The sequence below is a fragment of the Anas acuta genome, chromosome 10 (assembly GCF_963932015.1).
Source record: "Anas acuta chromosome 10, bAnaAcu1.1, whole genome shotgun sequence".
Lineage (NCBI taxonomy): Eukaryota > Metazoa > Chordata > Aves > Anseriformes > Anatidae > Anas > Anas acuta.
The window spans coordinates 10,195,290-10,211,110 of record NC_088988.1 but is presented as its reverse complement, the minus strand read 5'-3'; the positions used below and the strand labels follow the sequence as shown (position 1 = coordinate 10,211,110).

Genomic DNA, 15,821 nt, shown 5'->3' with positions numbered 1-15,821 from the left:
CCCCCGGCATTTTGGCTAAACATTATTGAAAAAGGCAAAAAAAGCCTTCAGCAGAAACAAAAGAAGCACAAAGAAATTGTAGAAATAGGATCAACAGGTTGTGTTCTAGATGCTGGGAAGAGGGCTGAAGAGCAGCCGGCTGGGCTGGAGGAACCAGGAGACCCACCAAGCATGAGGCCGGGCACCAGCCCCCTCCTGGCCCGGCCCCACAGGGGCGTGCAGTCGTGGAGGCTGGGAGCTGGAGCCCTGCGAGGGTCTGGGTGGGCAGCACGCGTGGGGCAGTGGCCAAAAGCGGTTCAGGAGGAGAAAGGCAGGGCTGGGAAGAGCCTCGCACGGGGAGGACAGTGGGAAGCACAGTGAGATGTGGCCAGGAAGGCGGAGGCAGTGGGTAAGCAAGCTTTGTGACTGCTTTGATTGAGCCTGGCTTGGTCTGCTCTCTGGAAATTAAATCTGGGAAAAAAAAAAAAATTAAAGCATTTTTAAATGCAGAAATGAATTGTCTCTTCCAAAAGGTGGGAATACTGCAGAAGCAGTCACTGCTGAGACTCACCCATCTCTGTAGGATCTAAGTGCAGCTCTTTATGCCTGGTCTGTGTTTTCCTCTGCCTTCCACTGCTTTACAGACAGCCCTGGAAGCACCACTCCCACATGCCATAAGCAAGCAGCAATTCCTAAAAAATGCCATTACCCACTTTGTCTGCCAGTACAGGGCACCAAGACTGCTCACAAAAGGAACCATTTGGGGTGACCATTGCCCAGTCCGAGAGCTGCAGCCGCTCCCCGCAACTCAGGAGCTCGCACCATGAGCTGGAGGGAGCCTGAGCCCTCTTGCCAGCCTGGCACCTAATGTCTGCTGGAACATCAAGTTTGCACAGTGCAAAGCCATTCCTGTCCCCTTGCACTCACTGATGTCCCGACAGCCTGCACATATTTCCCTCCCAAACTTCTTTGCATGTGGCCTTGTCTGCTATGCAGCCTTGGACCCCATCCACTGAGCACATCAGGGTGCAGAGCTGTCAGTCACTGTGTGTCCATGGCTTCACAAAGCCCAGGTACAGCCAACACGCAAAAATTTCCTCAAAGATGTCAGTTGGGTTCACTTTGTGCTCTCACAGCGTTGCATTTTCTGATAGACTTACTGCAGGTACAGTTTGTACTGGTGAGGAGGGAGAAGCAGGAGCACTTTCTGCATGCAGCATTACAACATTGCTGCAGTGAAGCTTGTTCTTGGAACATAGCGGCCCCCTAAAATGTCAAATAAATCCTTAAACTATTCATCACTCTGTTTTTGGGGTGGCAGTTAAGTCTTTCAACACTCTGCAAGTTTCTTTCCCCAGCAGTAATTTTGCTGGTGAAGAAATACAGCTCAGGGCACTCCACAAAGGCTTCAAAATTCATGTTTTGTTTTCATTACCAAAAAAAAAAATATGCTTCACTACATTAAAGAGCAGCCTATTAAAATTTTGTATCCTGTCTTCCCTGCGTCCTTTCTTTGTTGGCAAACCTTCCCTCCCTCATATGCACCAAGGAGCTGAACAGCAGCCATCGCTTTGGTTTGCAGACTTCACAGAAAAAGGGCTGTGAATGGGAGGAGGTTTGAGCCACAGCCCAGCTTGTTTACAGAGTAAGTAGGAAAGATGAGTTCTCAAAAGTTTTGGTAGCCACACAAATACTTAATAAATGCACCTACCATACTGAACGCTAAGTAGCTCTAGCTGCTTTCAGGCTAACCCAGAACAGCACACAGGCTCGTGTGCATGTCTAAGGAAACAAATTAACTGTCTGGCTCCTGGACTAAAATGTAATGCTGTACCAAGCAATATATTTAGCTGTCTCAGGCAAAGAGACCTCAAATAACAATAAAAAGGAAAATGAATTACTGGAGGCTCGCCGAACCTTGCGATTATATAAATTAAGAGTTGCAGTGTGAGCTGGATTGTTCTGATACAGTTGAAGAGCTAGAGGTTGAAGAAAAACAATAAATGCATTATAATTAAGGTTTAGGTTGTTTGGTTATTCTCTTAAGTAACTCAGAGTAGCCAAACGCTAGCACAGGCACGAGGGAAGGAGAGCAGGCAGTGAAACCTGCTACTTGCATAAGAGGGGAAAAGGGTTTTTAGCTGAGTTCAGCGGGGAATTGCTAAGTTCAGTTTTACTTGATATCTCATTTCATTCCAAAATTCATTTAGTGCCACATGAATTAAATTTGCAACTACATAAAAAAGCTGGAAGATCAGACCAAAGTGCAGCTCTGGAGAGCGAACCTCACCTGTGTTGCAAGGCCCCCCAGCCCAAAGCAAGCCGAGTGTGAGCGCGGGGCAGCTGTGAGCATCAGCCCCTCCAGCACATAGCCTGGGGCTTGCCATCCCCAGCCCTGCTGGGGCCCTCTCGCACCTCTCGCCCATGTCCCTCGCTGTGGGGCTGGAAAGCAGGAGCACAGCCAGGGCTGTGCCGCTCAACTCGCCAGCGGTGCTGGCTGTTGCCCTGGACAGGGGGTTGGTGGGCTCGTTTTCCACAGTGGGGAAAAGCTCTGCCCTGGTCGCAGCGAGGAATACTGGGGCATTGCATAGCTGAGTCTAAGGGACGATGCTCGACAGTGAAATCTGGCGGGCTGTGGAATAGTCTCACTGGGAAATGGTGGAGTCCTCACTGGCAGGGTTATTTAAGACTCGACTTTGAAACACGAGACACTCTGCAGTTGGGAACAATGCTGCACTGTCAGAGAGATGGACTCAATTACTTAATAGGTCGTTGCTGTCTGTCTCCTGTGATTTTCCTTTCAAGAACATATATTCAGCTGGGTTATTTCTCATGGGAAGACAAAGCCTTCTGAAAGAAGCCAGACATTTGGAGGGAGAGGCGGGAGGAAGTGCAGCCCGGCAAATGCCCAGCTTGCTTTCTGCATCGTACTGTCAGGACATGGAGAAAACTGTCATGGTGCAGCTGATGGGGTGTTTTGGTCCTGCTCACACCTACCCAGCTGGATCTCTGCTCTCACGTGTCTCACCTCCTTTTCTTTGCTCAGGAAGGGGTTGCCACATCGCTGTTTCTGCCAGGCACTGATGCGCAGCCACTGGTGCCAGCTGCGGTCCCGCAGGCAGAGCTGCAGATGCCGTATGGGCTGCTGGCGTGCCCAAACATGCAGCTCTGAGGGGGCCATCCAGCTCATGGCAGTGCACTGGAATCCCTCCTTCTGACAAGGAAATGCTCTGATGGCCTTTGGTCAAAACAGCAGTGCAGCTGGTGCAGAAGCTCATATCCAGGAGCCCATCTCTGCGTATCCGTCCAGTTCTCATTCACAGTACCTGCTGAATGGGTGCATAATGTACCCGGTGAGATGTGTTCTCTCCAAAATTAGCCAGCCAGCCACAGGGTGAGAACTTTGTAGGCACTTCCCTTGCTGGGGCTGAGGCTCATTTGCAGCCCTGATTCAGGGCAGGACGAGCTGAGTGCTAGGAGCAGTTGCGGGCAGGCACTGTGTGAGCGTGTGTGCACACATCTAAGGCTTCTGTCTTGGTGCCCTTGTTTGTATTTGTCACCAAATTAAGATACTGCATTACTTTATGCACATTGAATTGATGCAGCTAGATTGGCTGGATGTTTTTAAGCCCTGAGGGTGTAATGAGATTTTGTCTCTTTTGCCCATTTCTTTTTTCTTTTCTTTTTTCAGAATAAGTCGTCTGTTTAATGGCACTGAGCCTATTGTCTTGGACAGTTTAAAGCAACATTATTTCATTGATCGAGATGGTGAAATTTTCAGATATATATTAAGCTTCCTAAGGACATCTAAGCTACTGCTCCCAGATGACTTTAAGGTAAGGAAAGCTACAGTCTGCCATCTATTTCCACCCCCCCCATTTTGTCATTTATTTTGGAGCCGGTTGGGTTGTGTGCTTGACCTAAACACACTTAACTAAATGTTGCTGTTTATTGTTAGGATTTTTAGGACTTGTGTATTACACTAGGGATGCTGTTATTTAATAAATGGACCAATGGTTGTCATGGATACCATAAAAAGTTAAACGATGAAGCTTACGGCTAAATCAGTTTTTCTAAACTAATTGTATTTTCTCACATTTTTAGCTTATTTATCAGGGTGTAACAACAATTAAGAAACAACACCAGCAACTGGCACTTACCAGGATTTAATGTTCAGAACCTGAAAAAAATGTTTTAAATTTGATAGAGGAATTAAATTGTGTCAGTCTGTTTCTTGTTGGTATGAAAAAGAAACACCCTTAAACAAACCCAGGAGGGTTTCTGTTAGATACAACCAATGCAGATACTTTGATTTCAACAAGTAACCTTTCCAGAATTTATGAATGACAAAATATTTGTGGGAAATGGAATTTATTGAGGGTTTTTTAAGGAGCAATATGTGCTTTCTATAAAGTCATGATGCTGGGTTGCTTTGCAAATCCTGATTGTTTAAACCCTCTCCTCCTAGCCTTGTTTATTTGGCTTTGCACTTAAAAAACTTGCAACATTGTCATCCTTATGTATGAAAATTAGAAGACAAAACTATCCAAACTAGATGACAAGATTCAACAAAAGAGCTAACTCCAGGATGAAATGATGAATAAATTTGAGTGCTAATGGGGATCCACTCAGATCTAGAGAATACAGAGCGTTACTGGAAAGGAACGTTCTCGCGCTGGGTAGTAAGGTTTTATTTCTCACGTTGGACTAAGTAGACAAGGTAATTTGGCCAGGCCTTACTGAGTCATTCCAAATTTATGGTTGCTGTGGGGTTTCAGCTTTGGAGTACAGCTGATCCTTTTGCTGCAGACGGCCCTCAGCCATTTTTGCCTGAATCAGGAGTACAGCTGGATTTGACACCAGCAAATGAGCATTTAGAAGTTAATGCAGAGCAGAGGCACTGTGCAGTGGGAGCATACATCTCGTGCCGAAGCAGGGGAGAAGTTTTGGCATTCACAGGTGGTTTTGAAGACCCAGCCCAAAAGGGCTGTCTTGGGCACTGGTCTCGGGAGCGCACGGTGTGCTGTGACGCAGGCTGAGAGGCAGAGCACACAGGGGTGGATGCGAGAACAGAGAAATAAGAGCAAACACGCAGGTAGGAGTGAAGCTAAAGACCTGTGGGTTGCAAGATGGAACAGGTAAAGAGGGTGGATGGGGAAATGGTACAGATGAAATGCCAGAGAGGTGCTTTTGCAGCAGTGTTTGGGACAGTGTGGTGGCACAAGGATTGAGAAGAGAGTGTAGAAGAGATGTAGTTTGTGCTGATCATGGCCTTGACTGGCACCCAGGAGGACGTTTCAGAAGTGCTGTAAAACGAAACCAGCAAGATTCGGTAAGAGCCTCAAGGTGAGAGCGGCAGTGGATGCCAAGGACTTGTCTGCACAGCGAGCCGCTGGCAGGGCTGGGAGAGACTTGGGAGAGCCGGCGCTGTGCCCATACTCGGTCCGTTGTTCCAGACCATATCTTTGCATAGGGTTAACTGTATTTTATTTGGTTCCTCCCTGAGAGCTTTAGAGCAAACCTCAGGCTAAGGAGGGCTCAAGAACAAAGCAAAGTATTGCTAGGTAGGGAGTAACTAAATAAAAATGCATAGAAGAATGCGCTGCAAAGCTGTATTAAAACTGCATTGTAAACGGATTTGACTTCACAGAAATCGTGTAATTTTACCAGCATGATTAAAGTGACAGAAGACAATAATCAAAGGCAGCAAATGGAATCACTTGGTGTTTCTAAATGCAAAACTCTATTTAAGGTATAAAACCTGACAGGTTTTCCAGTGAGACTTGCATTAAACGTTCTTTATGTCAAACAAAGCATTATCAAGTGTTTTGAATATTTATTAGTTTTTACCCCTTAATTTAATCAAGCAATTTATTAGCCTCAAGGTTTAGCCAAGTTGCTTTTCAACTTGAATTGCTGCTCAGATGGTTATTTTGGAAAGTTTGGAATGTTAGTACCACACCAACCTTACTGCGTTTGCTATTTAAGTGTTGTTTTCAGACTAAGTTAACACTGAAATGCAGAGAAAGTGGAGTATGTGTTCCTAGGCTAGTGATTCTCTATTATCAAGTTTGACTGGTGTGTTTACAGCGAATATTAATTACACTTCCAACTACTAATAAGCCAGAACTTGAAGCTGTTCAGTATCTGACAGGTCTCCCTGCTGAAAGCAACATTCTAATAGTTCATATAATTTTTGTGGGCTTGGGGGATTTTAAGCCACATTAAGTATGCTGAGAAATTACCATGAGCTGTTGGCTTGGTTCTCCTTTGCAACCAGCCTGTGCCGAATGAGGTGATAGTGAGCGGTCAGGAGCTGCCTACAGCTCCCTCCTCCTGCACAGGCTCAGCCCCATGCATGGGTCGCTCCACTGTGGGTGAAAAATGTCCTCAAGCAAAGCGTGGAGCCAGCACCCCGGGTCTGCCGTGATGCAGGGTTAGGGCGCCTCTGGCAGAGGAGCGGACCCTCCTGTGCAGCCCAATTATCTGCCTTGACTCCCCCCATCAGAGGCACTTATCCAAAACATTTATGACCGCCATCTGTCCCCTTTAATGGCAAAATACCTTCACACAAAACCAGGACCACGCTGTACCTACTTATTTGAGACTCACTCCCTTCTTAGAGATCTTCCAACAAAAATAGGTGTAGGCAATGTGTATATCATTATTTGATCTTAAGAAGGGGAAGAGCACAAATGCAGAGGACATTTGAGTTTCACACGGGTTATAGAGGTCATCTGTAGGGCCAGGAGCACAAAGCTGGCACTCTGTTTTATTAATACAGCTTTTCAATTAGCATGCCTGTCTAGTTTTAAGTGCTCTCAGACTGACCTTAGCAAACAGCACGGTTGTCATAGTAGAAGTGAGCAACTTGCTCTCATATTCAGAAGGCAGATCTTCCCAGCACTAAAATATAAAAGAAATGTTGAGTCAGGATGACAGTTTCATGTAAACAAAGAATAACAAGTGAAAAACCAGTAGAAGGAGCTACTTCAGCCTGCTCAGGAGTCAATATGAGGTGCAGAAGTAAAGAATCTCTAGCATCAGGTTCATGCAAGACATGTTTTTGCTGTTTCTGTTGGCTGTCTCTGCTTGTAATTAGTAGATCTTTACTGACACGCTGGCATTGATGTCAAAATAGCACAACTTGCCTTGAAATCACACTTCCTGTCTCCTCCACAGGAAGATGTGACCCTTATCAGAGGTGACTGCTGAATTTAGCCAACACGAAATCCCCCCAGAAAAAAAAAAAAAAAAGCTTTTCTACCAAATCATGCACAGAAAACGATTTTGTGTAAGCCAAAAGGCTGCATGTTTGAACAATCTGTTGATCTTTCTCCTGAGATCTAAATGCAATCCAGAGTTTGAGGATGGAGAAAGGCTGTGGGGATCGTGTCTGGCTATAAGCTCCCTCTTCCAGGTCACTGGACAGAACTTCCCCACATAAACTCCTACCACAGCCACGAGAAGCTGAAGGGTCATGGTGTTGCTAAGGGTTCACAATAGCCACACCACAGCTAGCAGGGACTTGGGGATGGGAAACCTTGTCCTGCAGGATGAGGAGCTCCTGTTCTGGGATGCTGCGGGCAGCTTGGCAAAACTGTGCTATTAACAGGTACTGTCCAGGGGTGCCGGAGCCTCTATGAGAGAAAGAGAGAGGATGTATGCATCCATCATCATACACCTGGGACAGAAGCTGTACCAGGCTGCTCTGAGGCTGAGTTTCAACGAAACAGTGTGCACTTTGCCACTGTGCTAAGCAGTTAACAGCCTGTAGCTACTCTGTTCCTGTTTCAGTGAAATGTGCCTTTTTTGGATAGGTCTAAGAAGATTCGTGTCTGCATCTGCCCTTGCTAACTTATCCAAATAAGCAGCATGGAAATTTTTTTCTTGCAGCTCCTGTGGCACCTCCTTGGCAGGGGTGCCTTGTGGTTAAATTCTTGTACTTGATATTTTGTGTTAAACATTTGCAAGTCATCTGGGTATGATTTTTTTTTAAATCTGTGGTGCAAGGAAATATGTGTCAGTGTTACCTGAGCATCCTGAGCATGTTGTGTAGGCAGTCCAGAGCTGAGCACCACTTCTGGTCCAGCTGCACAGTTCTCTGAATGGCTTATAAAACCTGCATGAGAAGACAGTCTGTTAATAAGCATGTTGAGTCAATTATTCTGCCCAAGCATGAGCTTTTAGAGAATTAGACCCCGCACTTTGAGCCACTCATACTTTCTTTCCTGGTTTTGCGAATACAATGTAAATTCCCTTAGTGGTGCTTGAGCTGCTCAGTGCAGAAGTGCCAGATTTCCAGTTACAGGAAGCAGAAGGGTACCTGCATCACTCTGGGGACAGATGGGGAAGAGCTTTTTCATTTGAAAACTGGTCACCGTCTTACCGCAAAATGATACCAGAATTTGTCTGGTTTATTGTAGAACAAATGATGATTAGCAGGAGTTACTAAAGAGTTGCATTTCATGTGGTGGGCTAGTAGATAGCTGTGGGGGAAGACGGGATGGTGTAATCCTGATTGTGTTTGCTTTATGGCATTACTGTTATGGCTGGGGCTGCGGGACTGCTGAACTCCCGTGATCTAGGATCCCACAACCTAGCCCAAAGCCCAGTGAAGTCAGTCAAAAAAACTCATGAATGTAGTGGGCTTTGCATCCTCCTGCCCGAGGAATGCCATGCCTCCGTTTGCTTTCAGAAATGAAGGACTGTTTTTTCATATGTCTGTACCACCTCTTCTAAATTTAACTGTTGAGTTTTGTTAACACACATTCATTGCTCCTACAAATAATGTTATTTTATAGTGACCATGAACAAAAATATTCCAGAACTGGATTCTCAGGATCTATTGAAACAGTTCCATTGACTTGTGAGCACTGCATGGTCTTGCTCACCTCTACGTTTCATTTTTCTTTAGCACTGCGTGCTTTCCTTTGCTCAGCAAAGAGGTATGTGGGACCAGCAGATTCACAATAAACATCTGACAGGTCCCTTGCAAACACCTCTGCAGCAAAGAGCTATGTGGGGGACTCAGTTGTTTCCATGTCCTGCATGACGAATTCAAAAAGTTTGGGGCAGAGGTCATTTTTTTGGTTTGAATTTCAGCCACTGATCCAGTGAGCAGGGAGCTGCACAGGTGGAGAGAAGCAAGCAGTAATGGTTCAGCAAAGCATGCTGATTTGGGGGGGCAAAATTACCTTCCTCTGGCTCCTGGGCTGGTATTACAGGGGATGGGATTTTGGGGCTGGCACTCTCTTACCTGACTCCAGGTGATGCAGGGAGTATCCACACCTCTCAGGCTGGCTAGGTGCTAACTCCAGCTTATGTGCAGCATGCTTCCTGTATGATTTCTTCTTTAATCTTCCTGTTGTTTTTCATCTTCTGGCTCCTTCTCTTGGGTGTGTTTGTTGCCCTCATTTTTTCACACTTGCTCTTATCACCCCAGTGCCTTCTGCAGTCCTTTTTTCTCCACTACTGATGTACATATTGTCCCAGCCCTAACAGACATCAAAGAGATGTAAAGGATCGGATGTCCCTTTTGTAATGTGATAACCTTGCTAGTGTCATTGTTAATATTCATATATCTCCAGGCTCTAGGCAGCCCTGGGGTGAACGAGCACCGCTCCACTACTGGCACTGGGTCTGTGGTGCCAAATTTGAACACAACTAACTGCTTTGGTTCAATAATAATATCCTGCAGCAGAAGATTTTACAGGTTAATTCCATGCTGCTACGAAAAGTTGCACCTCATGCTATATATTCAAGGGCTTTTGATTCTCTTTCTTCCTTGAGTTCTGGAGAAGTGCTACATGTTAGTTTTTACGTAATTTTGATGCCCATTTCCTGATAACTTATTGTCATTCCCTTCTTCCCAGCCTAAGCAATTCCAATAATTTCACTCATGAATTTTCATTTCTTCTCATGCTGTGGTAGAGAACTGGCCTTTATGTCCAGGTGTTAACCCACAGCACGCTCCCAGAAGTCGCACCATGTACAAACCATGCAATATTTCCATCTGTGAGTGGGCAGAAGAGCCAGAGGAAGCAAACAGCAGGTCTTCACAGAGGAGCTGGTGCTCTGCCTCTGCTGCTCCTCTTCCCTTCAGGAAGCTGAAGGAGGCAGCAGGGCTGGCGTAAGCAAACCAGCACCATGTGCTTCCCCACCTCGTTCTTCTCTGGCTCAGTCTGATGGCACTGCTGTGACTGCTTTGGGTCTGGGGGGCTGCTGCTGCCCTGCTCCTCAGTCTGCACTCTTGCATTTAAGCTGAGGTGAGAAGATCTGTTGGAAATCTGGTGAAAAGTTATTAATGAGCACATGCAGGAGACATCTCAGTCAATTAACTGGGAATTGGATCAGATTGGGAATTTGAATTGCCCGAGGGCCCAGGTTAGGTTATGGCCAAGTGGCTGGAAAGAACACTTCCTTTCAAGTTGTTGGAGTACACAGCTGAGCTCCCAGCCACTGGGATGGTCACTACATCAGTATAATTTGCTGAGCTCCAAAGTGTGCTTTAAATATGTGAATAATCACATAGGGAGCAGCTGAGCTTCTGCAGCTGAATTTCAAATGTGACAAAGACAGGTGAGAAGTGAGAAGCTGAACTGACATCTCCATCTTGTAACACGTATGTGAGGGATGACAGCACAGCCCAAGAAATTCTTTTGTAAGATCAGAAGTGAATATCTGAGGCCAAGGGAAGATTAGGGCTCAGGACATCTTCTCTTACATCAGCAGGCTTTGCTTACTGCAACCAGTTATTTTGATTTCTTAATCCAAAAGTAAAGCCTTCTGGCATTGAGCTTGTGGGATAATAAATGAAAGAATAATTCAGTGCAATGGGAACTTCACGGTCAGCTTGAACAAATTCAACAGTAACACACTGTGTGGTTTTCTGTGTAGGTGTTAGACGAAGACAAAGTATACGGATACCTGTTGCCTTTGCACTCTTGCTGACAATACATAAGCCTAAGTAGGTCAAACAGGAACAATACTCATTTTTAAAAGAGAACTATAAGCATTTCTAGTTTCTTTTTTTTTTCCCAGGACTTTAATCTTTTATATGAAGAAGCAAAGTATTACCAGCTGCAGCCAATGATTAAGGAACTTGAACGATGGAAACAAGAGAAAGAACAAAGGAAACATTTCCAGCCTTGTGACTGCTTGGTTGTAAGAGTGACTCCAGATCTGGGGGAAAGAATTGCATTGAGTGGGGAGAAAGCTTTAATAGAAGAGATCTTCCCTGAGACCGGGGACGTCATGTGCAACTCCGTAAACGCAGGCTGGAACCAGGACCCTACCCACGTTATTAGGTTTCCTTTGAACGGATACTGCCGGCTGAATTCAGTGCAGGTAATGGTCTTTCAGTGCTGGCTCATCTAGATGCTGGTGTTTTGTTTTTTTTTTTTTCCTTAATGTTATTTCTTGTTCAATTATATGCAAATTATTTGCTTCTGCCCAATTACCTTTAGTGCTTATACTGCAAGGAGACATTTTCTGCCTGGTGAGATCACAGTCTTTCAGGTTTTCCTAAGTCTAAGCAGAAAAATAGATTTAGATTTTGTGTATGTTAGTGCCATGCTGGTCTCATAATGGTGTTATACTGATAAATGCTAATTTTTTCATCAATGTATAGCCTGCAGCAGTTTTTTTTCCCTCCAAAGTGCCCCCAGGAAGAAAGAGAGAGTTCCAAAAACTACAAAAAAAAATCTCCACACCATTTTATAGAAAATGCAACAATGTGTAAATGCATAATTTATGTCTCACTCATAATTAAATGATGGTGCCTGCGGGATGGACTTAAAAAAATTGATCTCTGCACTTTTTTTTTTCAAAAGGATGTTCTATAAAAATTGCCCAGAGTATTTTAAACAAAATGTATTTCATTTTATAGTCAGAGTTTTGACATTAGGTTTAAAATTAAACATATGAAACAAAAGAAGATAACTGGACAGATAGGTGGATAGTGGCGGAAATAAATATGTGGCTGGTGTTTAGGCAGCAGCCTTGTGAGCAAGAAATGCCATTTTACAGGGGATCACCACCACTGTGGCCAGAGCCTTGGTGTGGTAGTTGTCCTTGGGCTGAGGAGAAGGAATGGTGTTGATGATGCTGTTAACGTATGCCTTAATGGGGAAAACATAGAGCTCTTGTTTTTTGCATGTATGCCTTTAAAATATGCTACAAAGAATAATTTAATTACAGAAAGTGAAATCAGCCTAAAGGGGGGTGTTTTCCAAGTCACACTCTGTAGGTGACTACAGAGGTCCTAGCTGGGCCGTGGGAAATGCTGTAGTGGTCCTGATAAACTTCCTTGCAGGCAGATACCCACAAAAGAGCTGGCCTATGAGACAGGCCGGCTGGGCAGGTTCCGGAGGGAAGCATAGCCAGGGAGTGGAAGAACTTAGAGTAATTTTTTCCCAGTATTGTTATTATACAGCAAGCTGAGGTCCCCTCCATCTCCCAAGCTGCCAGCTGACAACGTTTTTGGGAGACCTGCAGTTGCAGCTATATGTAAACATGGGTGGGGCAGTTCTAACAACCTGCATTGATGCTGACACCTTCTGCCATGGGACAGCATTCACTGATAACACTATGTTAATAGAAGCTTTTATCTGAAACCATTGTAAAACCTAGCAATGTTAGGTGATTTTTGGTTCAAGACTCCCAAGTGTTTCATTTGGTTGAATTTAACAGTCCAATGCCTGTGGTTAATTTTGCAAATCCTTAGCAATTTCACGTTTGGCAAGGTTTAGAGTGGGCTGCCCCAAAAATAGAAGGCTGGAGGTGGGTCGGAGGCAGATCCATTCACTGGCAGTGGGAACAGTGATGAATTCATCACTGTGCTGGAGAAGGGAGCAGCTGCAGTTCAGCTAAGGTGAGTGGGTAGAGAAGCATGTTTGTGTTTCAGCCACACGCTGTCCATGTGATATGGTTAGATGCATTTGAGAAATTAGAATAACTGAAACAATAAGAGTCCTTGCTGGCCACTGACAGGCTCGGCACTGCAAGCAGCTATTCACAGAGCTGGATGCCCAAATGGCTTAGCGCTTGGCTCCATTAAGTGGCATACTGGTAGGAAGCGTGTGTTTGTAGTAAAAGCTGAATGCTAATCATTACTACTTGAATGTGTTTCAAATTCAGTCAAAATTTTGTCAGAATCAAAGAGTCTCTTAGTAGGTTCATGTGAAAGAAAATTTCTGTGTTAAAGAATCTGCAGTCTAAATAATTTATTCAATTACATCATTTTACTATATAATTAATAGAAAGTGTTTTCAATCACTTTCTGAAAAATGATGCATTTCTGAGACAAAAGTCCAACAAGATTAACAGCTAATTATCATTGACTGTGATGGACTCTGGTCAGCACATAGGCACTCTCTGTTACCTTCCCACTATTTTTTGGCAATCTTAATTGTTAATATTAAATCAAAAGTTAAAAGTACAATGAAGTAAATATGTAGAGTTACGGAAGAAAGGTTTGAAGGTGCAGAGGTTGGAAGAGCAGAGTCATTTCCAAAGAATCTGAAACACTGGCCTGGTAAGTCTGCCCGCTGCTTATTGAGCTGCATCACTTTTGTCCCTCTACACCCTGCTTAAATGGATTTGGTAGCTCAACTACAGTATGTATAAATTCTTCAGATCTTTGAAAAAGATTTTTGCTAAATGCTTTGCATCAGGAACTGTACATACAAAACACAGAATATCAACAGTGAGTAGGTTGTGGCAGCCAAAAACCATAGCAGCTCTATATTTAATGCTCATTTGCAATCACATACTGATAGAGAATTTTCTTAAGACTGAGAATGGCTTTTTTCAGCTCCTCACAATAGGTTCTGGTGAGATACATGAGCTTACCTTAGAGAAAATTCTGTGATGTCTGTATATGCCAAACAACGAGTCTCCATAAAAAAGACTGTATTCTTCAGGATTCTGTAAAATGTAAATAAAATACAGTAAGTGCAAGTATCATATTTCTATTTGGAAAACCTTCCAACAAAATCAGAGCCTGTATCCTGATGTGCTCAGAATACTGGGAGACAAAGTATATTAAATCGTAGCACAAATCCTCTATTTAATATAGTGTGCATGTCTCCCTATACGTAAGAGAATCACAGCTGATACTCATTTACTTTTTGGCATATTCTCTTTGGAAATTTATAGGAAAGTAGCTCTGATTTTATTTACAGGCACTTACTGTTTTACCTCCGTCTGTCACTTACCTTCAGAAAAAGTAATGCACGTAAGGCCAAATTCACTAAATGGAATCTAAATCTGTTCATGTTCAACATGCCGTTTAGTCTCATGCATGCATTAGTGGATACAAACAAATGCTTAGGGCACATGGAAAGCAGCCTTTAGGAGGCTTTCTCCACAGAGCTGAACGCAACCTCATTCAAGTTATAATTGCAGTTCTACAATATTTAAACATTCACAGCACTATTTACAGGATTTGACCAGTTTTGTTTCTCACTCAGAGGACTGATGATACCGAGGTTCTTAACACTAGATTATAGCCTGCAGTCAAGTCCTTCGAGCACAGAGGTAACAAAAATGAATTGCTTTGTTCTGTGTGCGGTGCTCTAAGGGTGTAATGTTTACCTGGACTGTGTGTTTTCAGAGAGCTGGTCCAGGAAAGAAAAGTCCTATAAACATGCAGCCTTCCATAGCTTTGGACTGAGGCAAGCCTAGGGCACCCCAGTGCTGGTTTTGTCTTACAACCAAATTGATTTTTAAAAGTTTTTAGCAAGGTTTTAAAGTCATGTCTCTCTGAAATTTTACCTGTCAATCCTCTGTTTCTCTATCCAGCTAGTGGAAGAAGTCTCCTTTCCTGTAGCTGGGCAGCCTCCTGTACTCATCTTGCCTGATCTAAGAACAGGGATACACAAAGTCAAAACACATGCTAGCCTGTGAAACAGCTTGATGATGTTTTATTCCTTTTTCCCTGTCAAACTACTGCCTTTTTTTAGCAGGAACAAATAAAACAATATTGTGGCCTCTCTGTATCACTCCAGTTCAGTCCTAATGGCTTTGTGCAGCCCAAACAAATTACAGAGTTGTAAGCTTTTTGGGTTTTAATTATTTTAGCCCCCTAGCCTCCTGTCCCCCTTTAATCACTCCATTATTATTTTTTTTATTTATATATTTTTTAAGCCTTTTCAGTTCTACAACTTTCAGGGCAAAAGTCAGTAAGATTTGGCTGGCACAAGTTTCTGAGACTATAAGTCACTTTCTCCCAAAGCCAGGCAGAGCTCCTTGGGCAAGCTGATTTAAGCAGATTCTGCATGGCTGAATATATTTCTTGTCCTTTACCAGTCCTTAAGAGCCAGGGCAGCAAATACAAGTTTTTAGTTAGATACGTTATCACTAGAAACCCGAAACTGATTAAGATGTGGATGGCTAACAGACAACCTCAAAGGAGTGCTCTCCTGGATTATAAACAGCAAATGCTGCCATGGTTTGCATTGCACTACCATAGTGCCTTGGATACAGTTGTCCTTTTGAAATCAGTTACCTTTAATAAAGGCTCCAAACTGGTGCTTCTGGAGCAAGCAAAGCAAGCATTCAGTCAAAAGAAATTGCGCACCTTGGCCTCACATGGGTCTTCGTGCAGGGGTGGACAGACATCTGGTAGGATAATCTTTAACATGTGGCACTATTTTTAGTCCCCCTGTAGCCGTCATTCGTGCCTTGAAACATTTAGACTGAAGCACTACTGCAGTAGGTATGAGCAAAGTGTTTCATGGTGTCACTCATGGTAAAACAAAAAAAGAAATCAAATTGTTTCTGTAATAGAAACCTGTGAAAGCATACAAGTTTTCTCCTCTTTAATTAGGGGATACTGC

General features: G+C 43.9%; 1 protein-coding gene across 7 annotated transcripts in view; it reads left to right on the top strand.

Moving 5' to 3' along the window:
- Positions 1 to 15,821, top strand: part of KCTD15 (potassium channel tetramerization domain containing 15) — a 43,702-nt gene that overhangs the window by 24,215 nt on the left and 3,666 nt on the right. For 6 of the 7 annotated variants that reach the window (XM_068693838.1, XM_068693841.1, XM_068693837.1 and 3 more), the window contains 2 exons: positions 3,671 to 3,815; positions 11,023 to 11,328. In XM_068693838.1, the coding sequence (XP_068549939.1) occupies positions 3,671 to 3,815; positions 11,023 to 11,328 (451 nt within the window). The remainder of the gene's footprint in view (positions 1 to 3,670; positions 3,816 to 11,022; positions 11,329 to 15,821) is intronic. The other variant, XM_068693840.1, reaches the window with a different exon arrangement.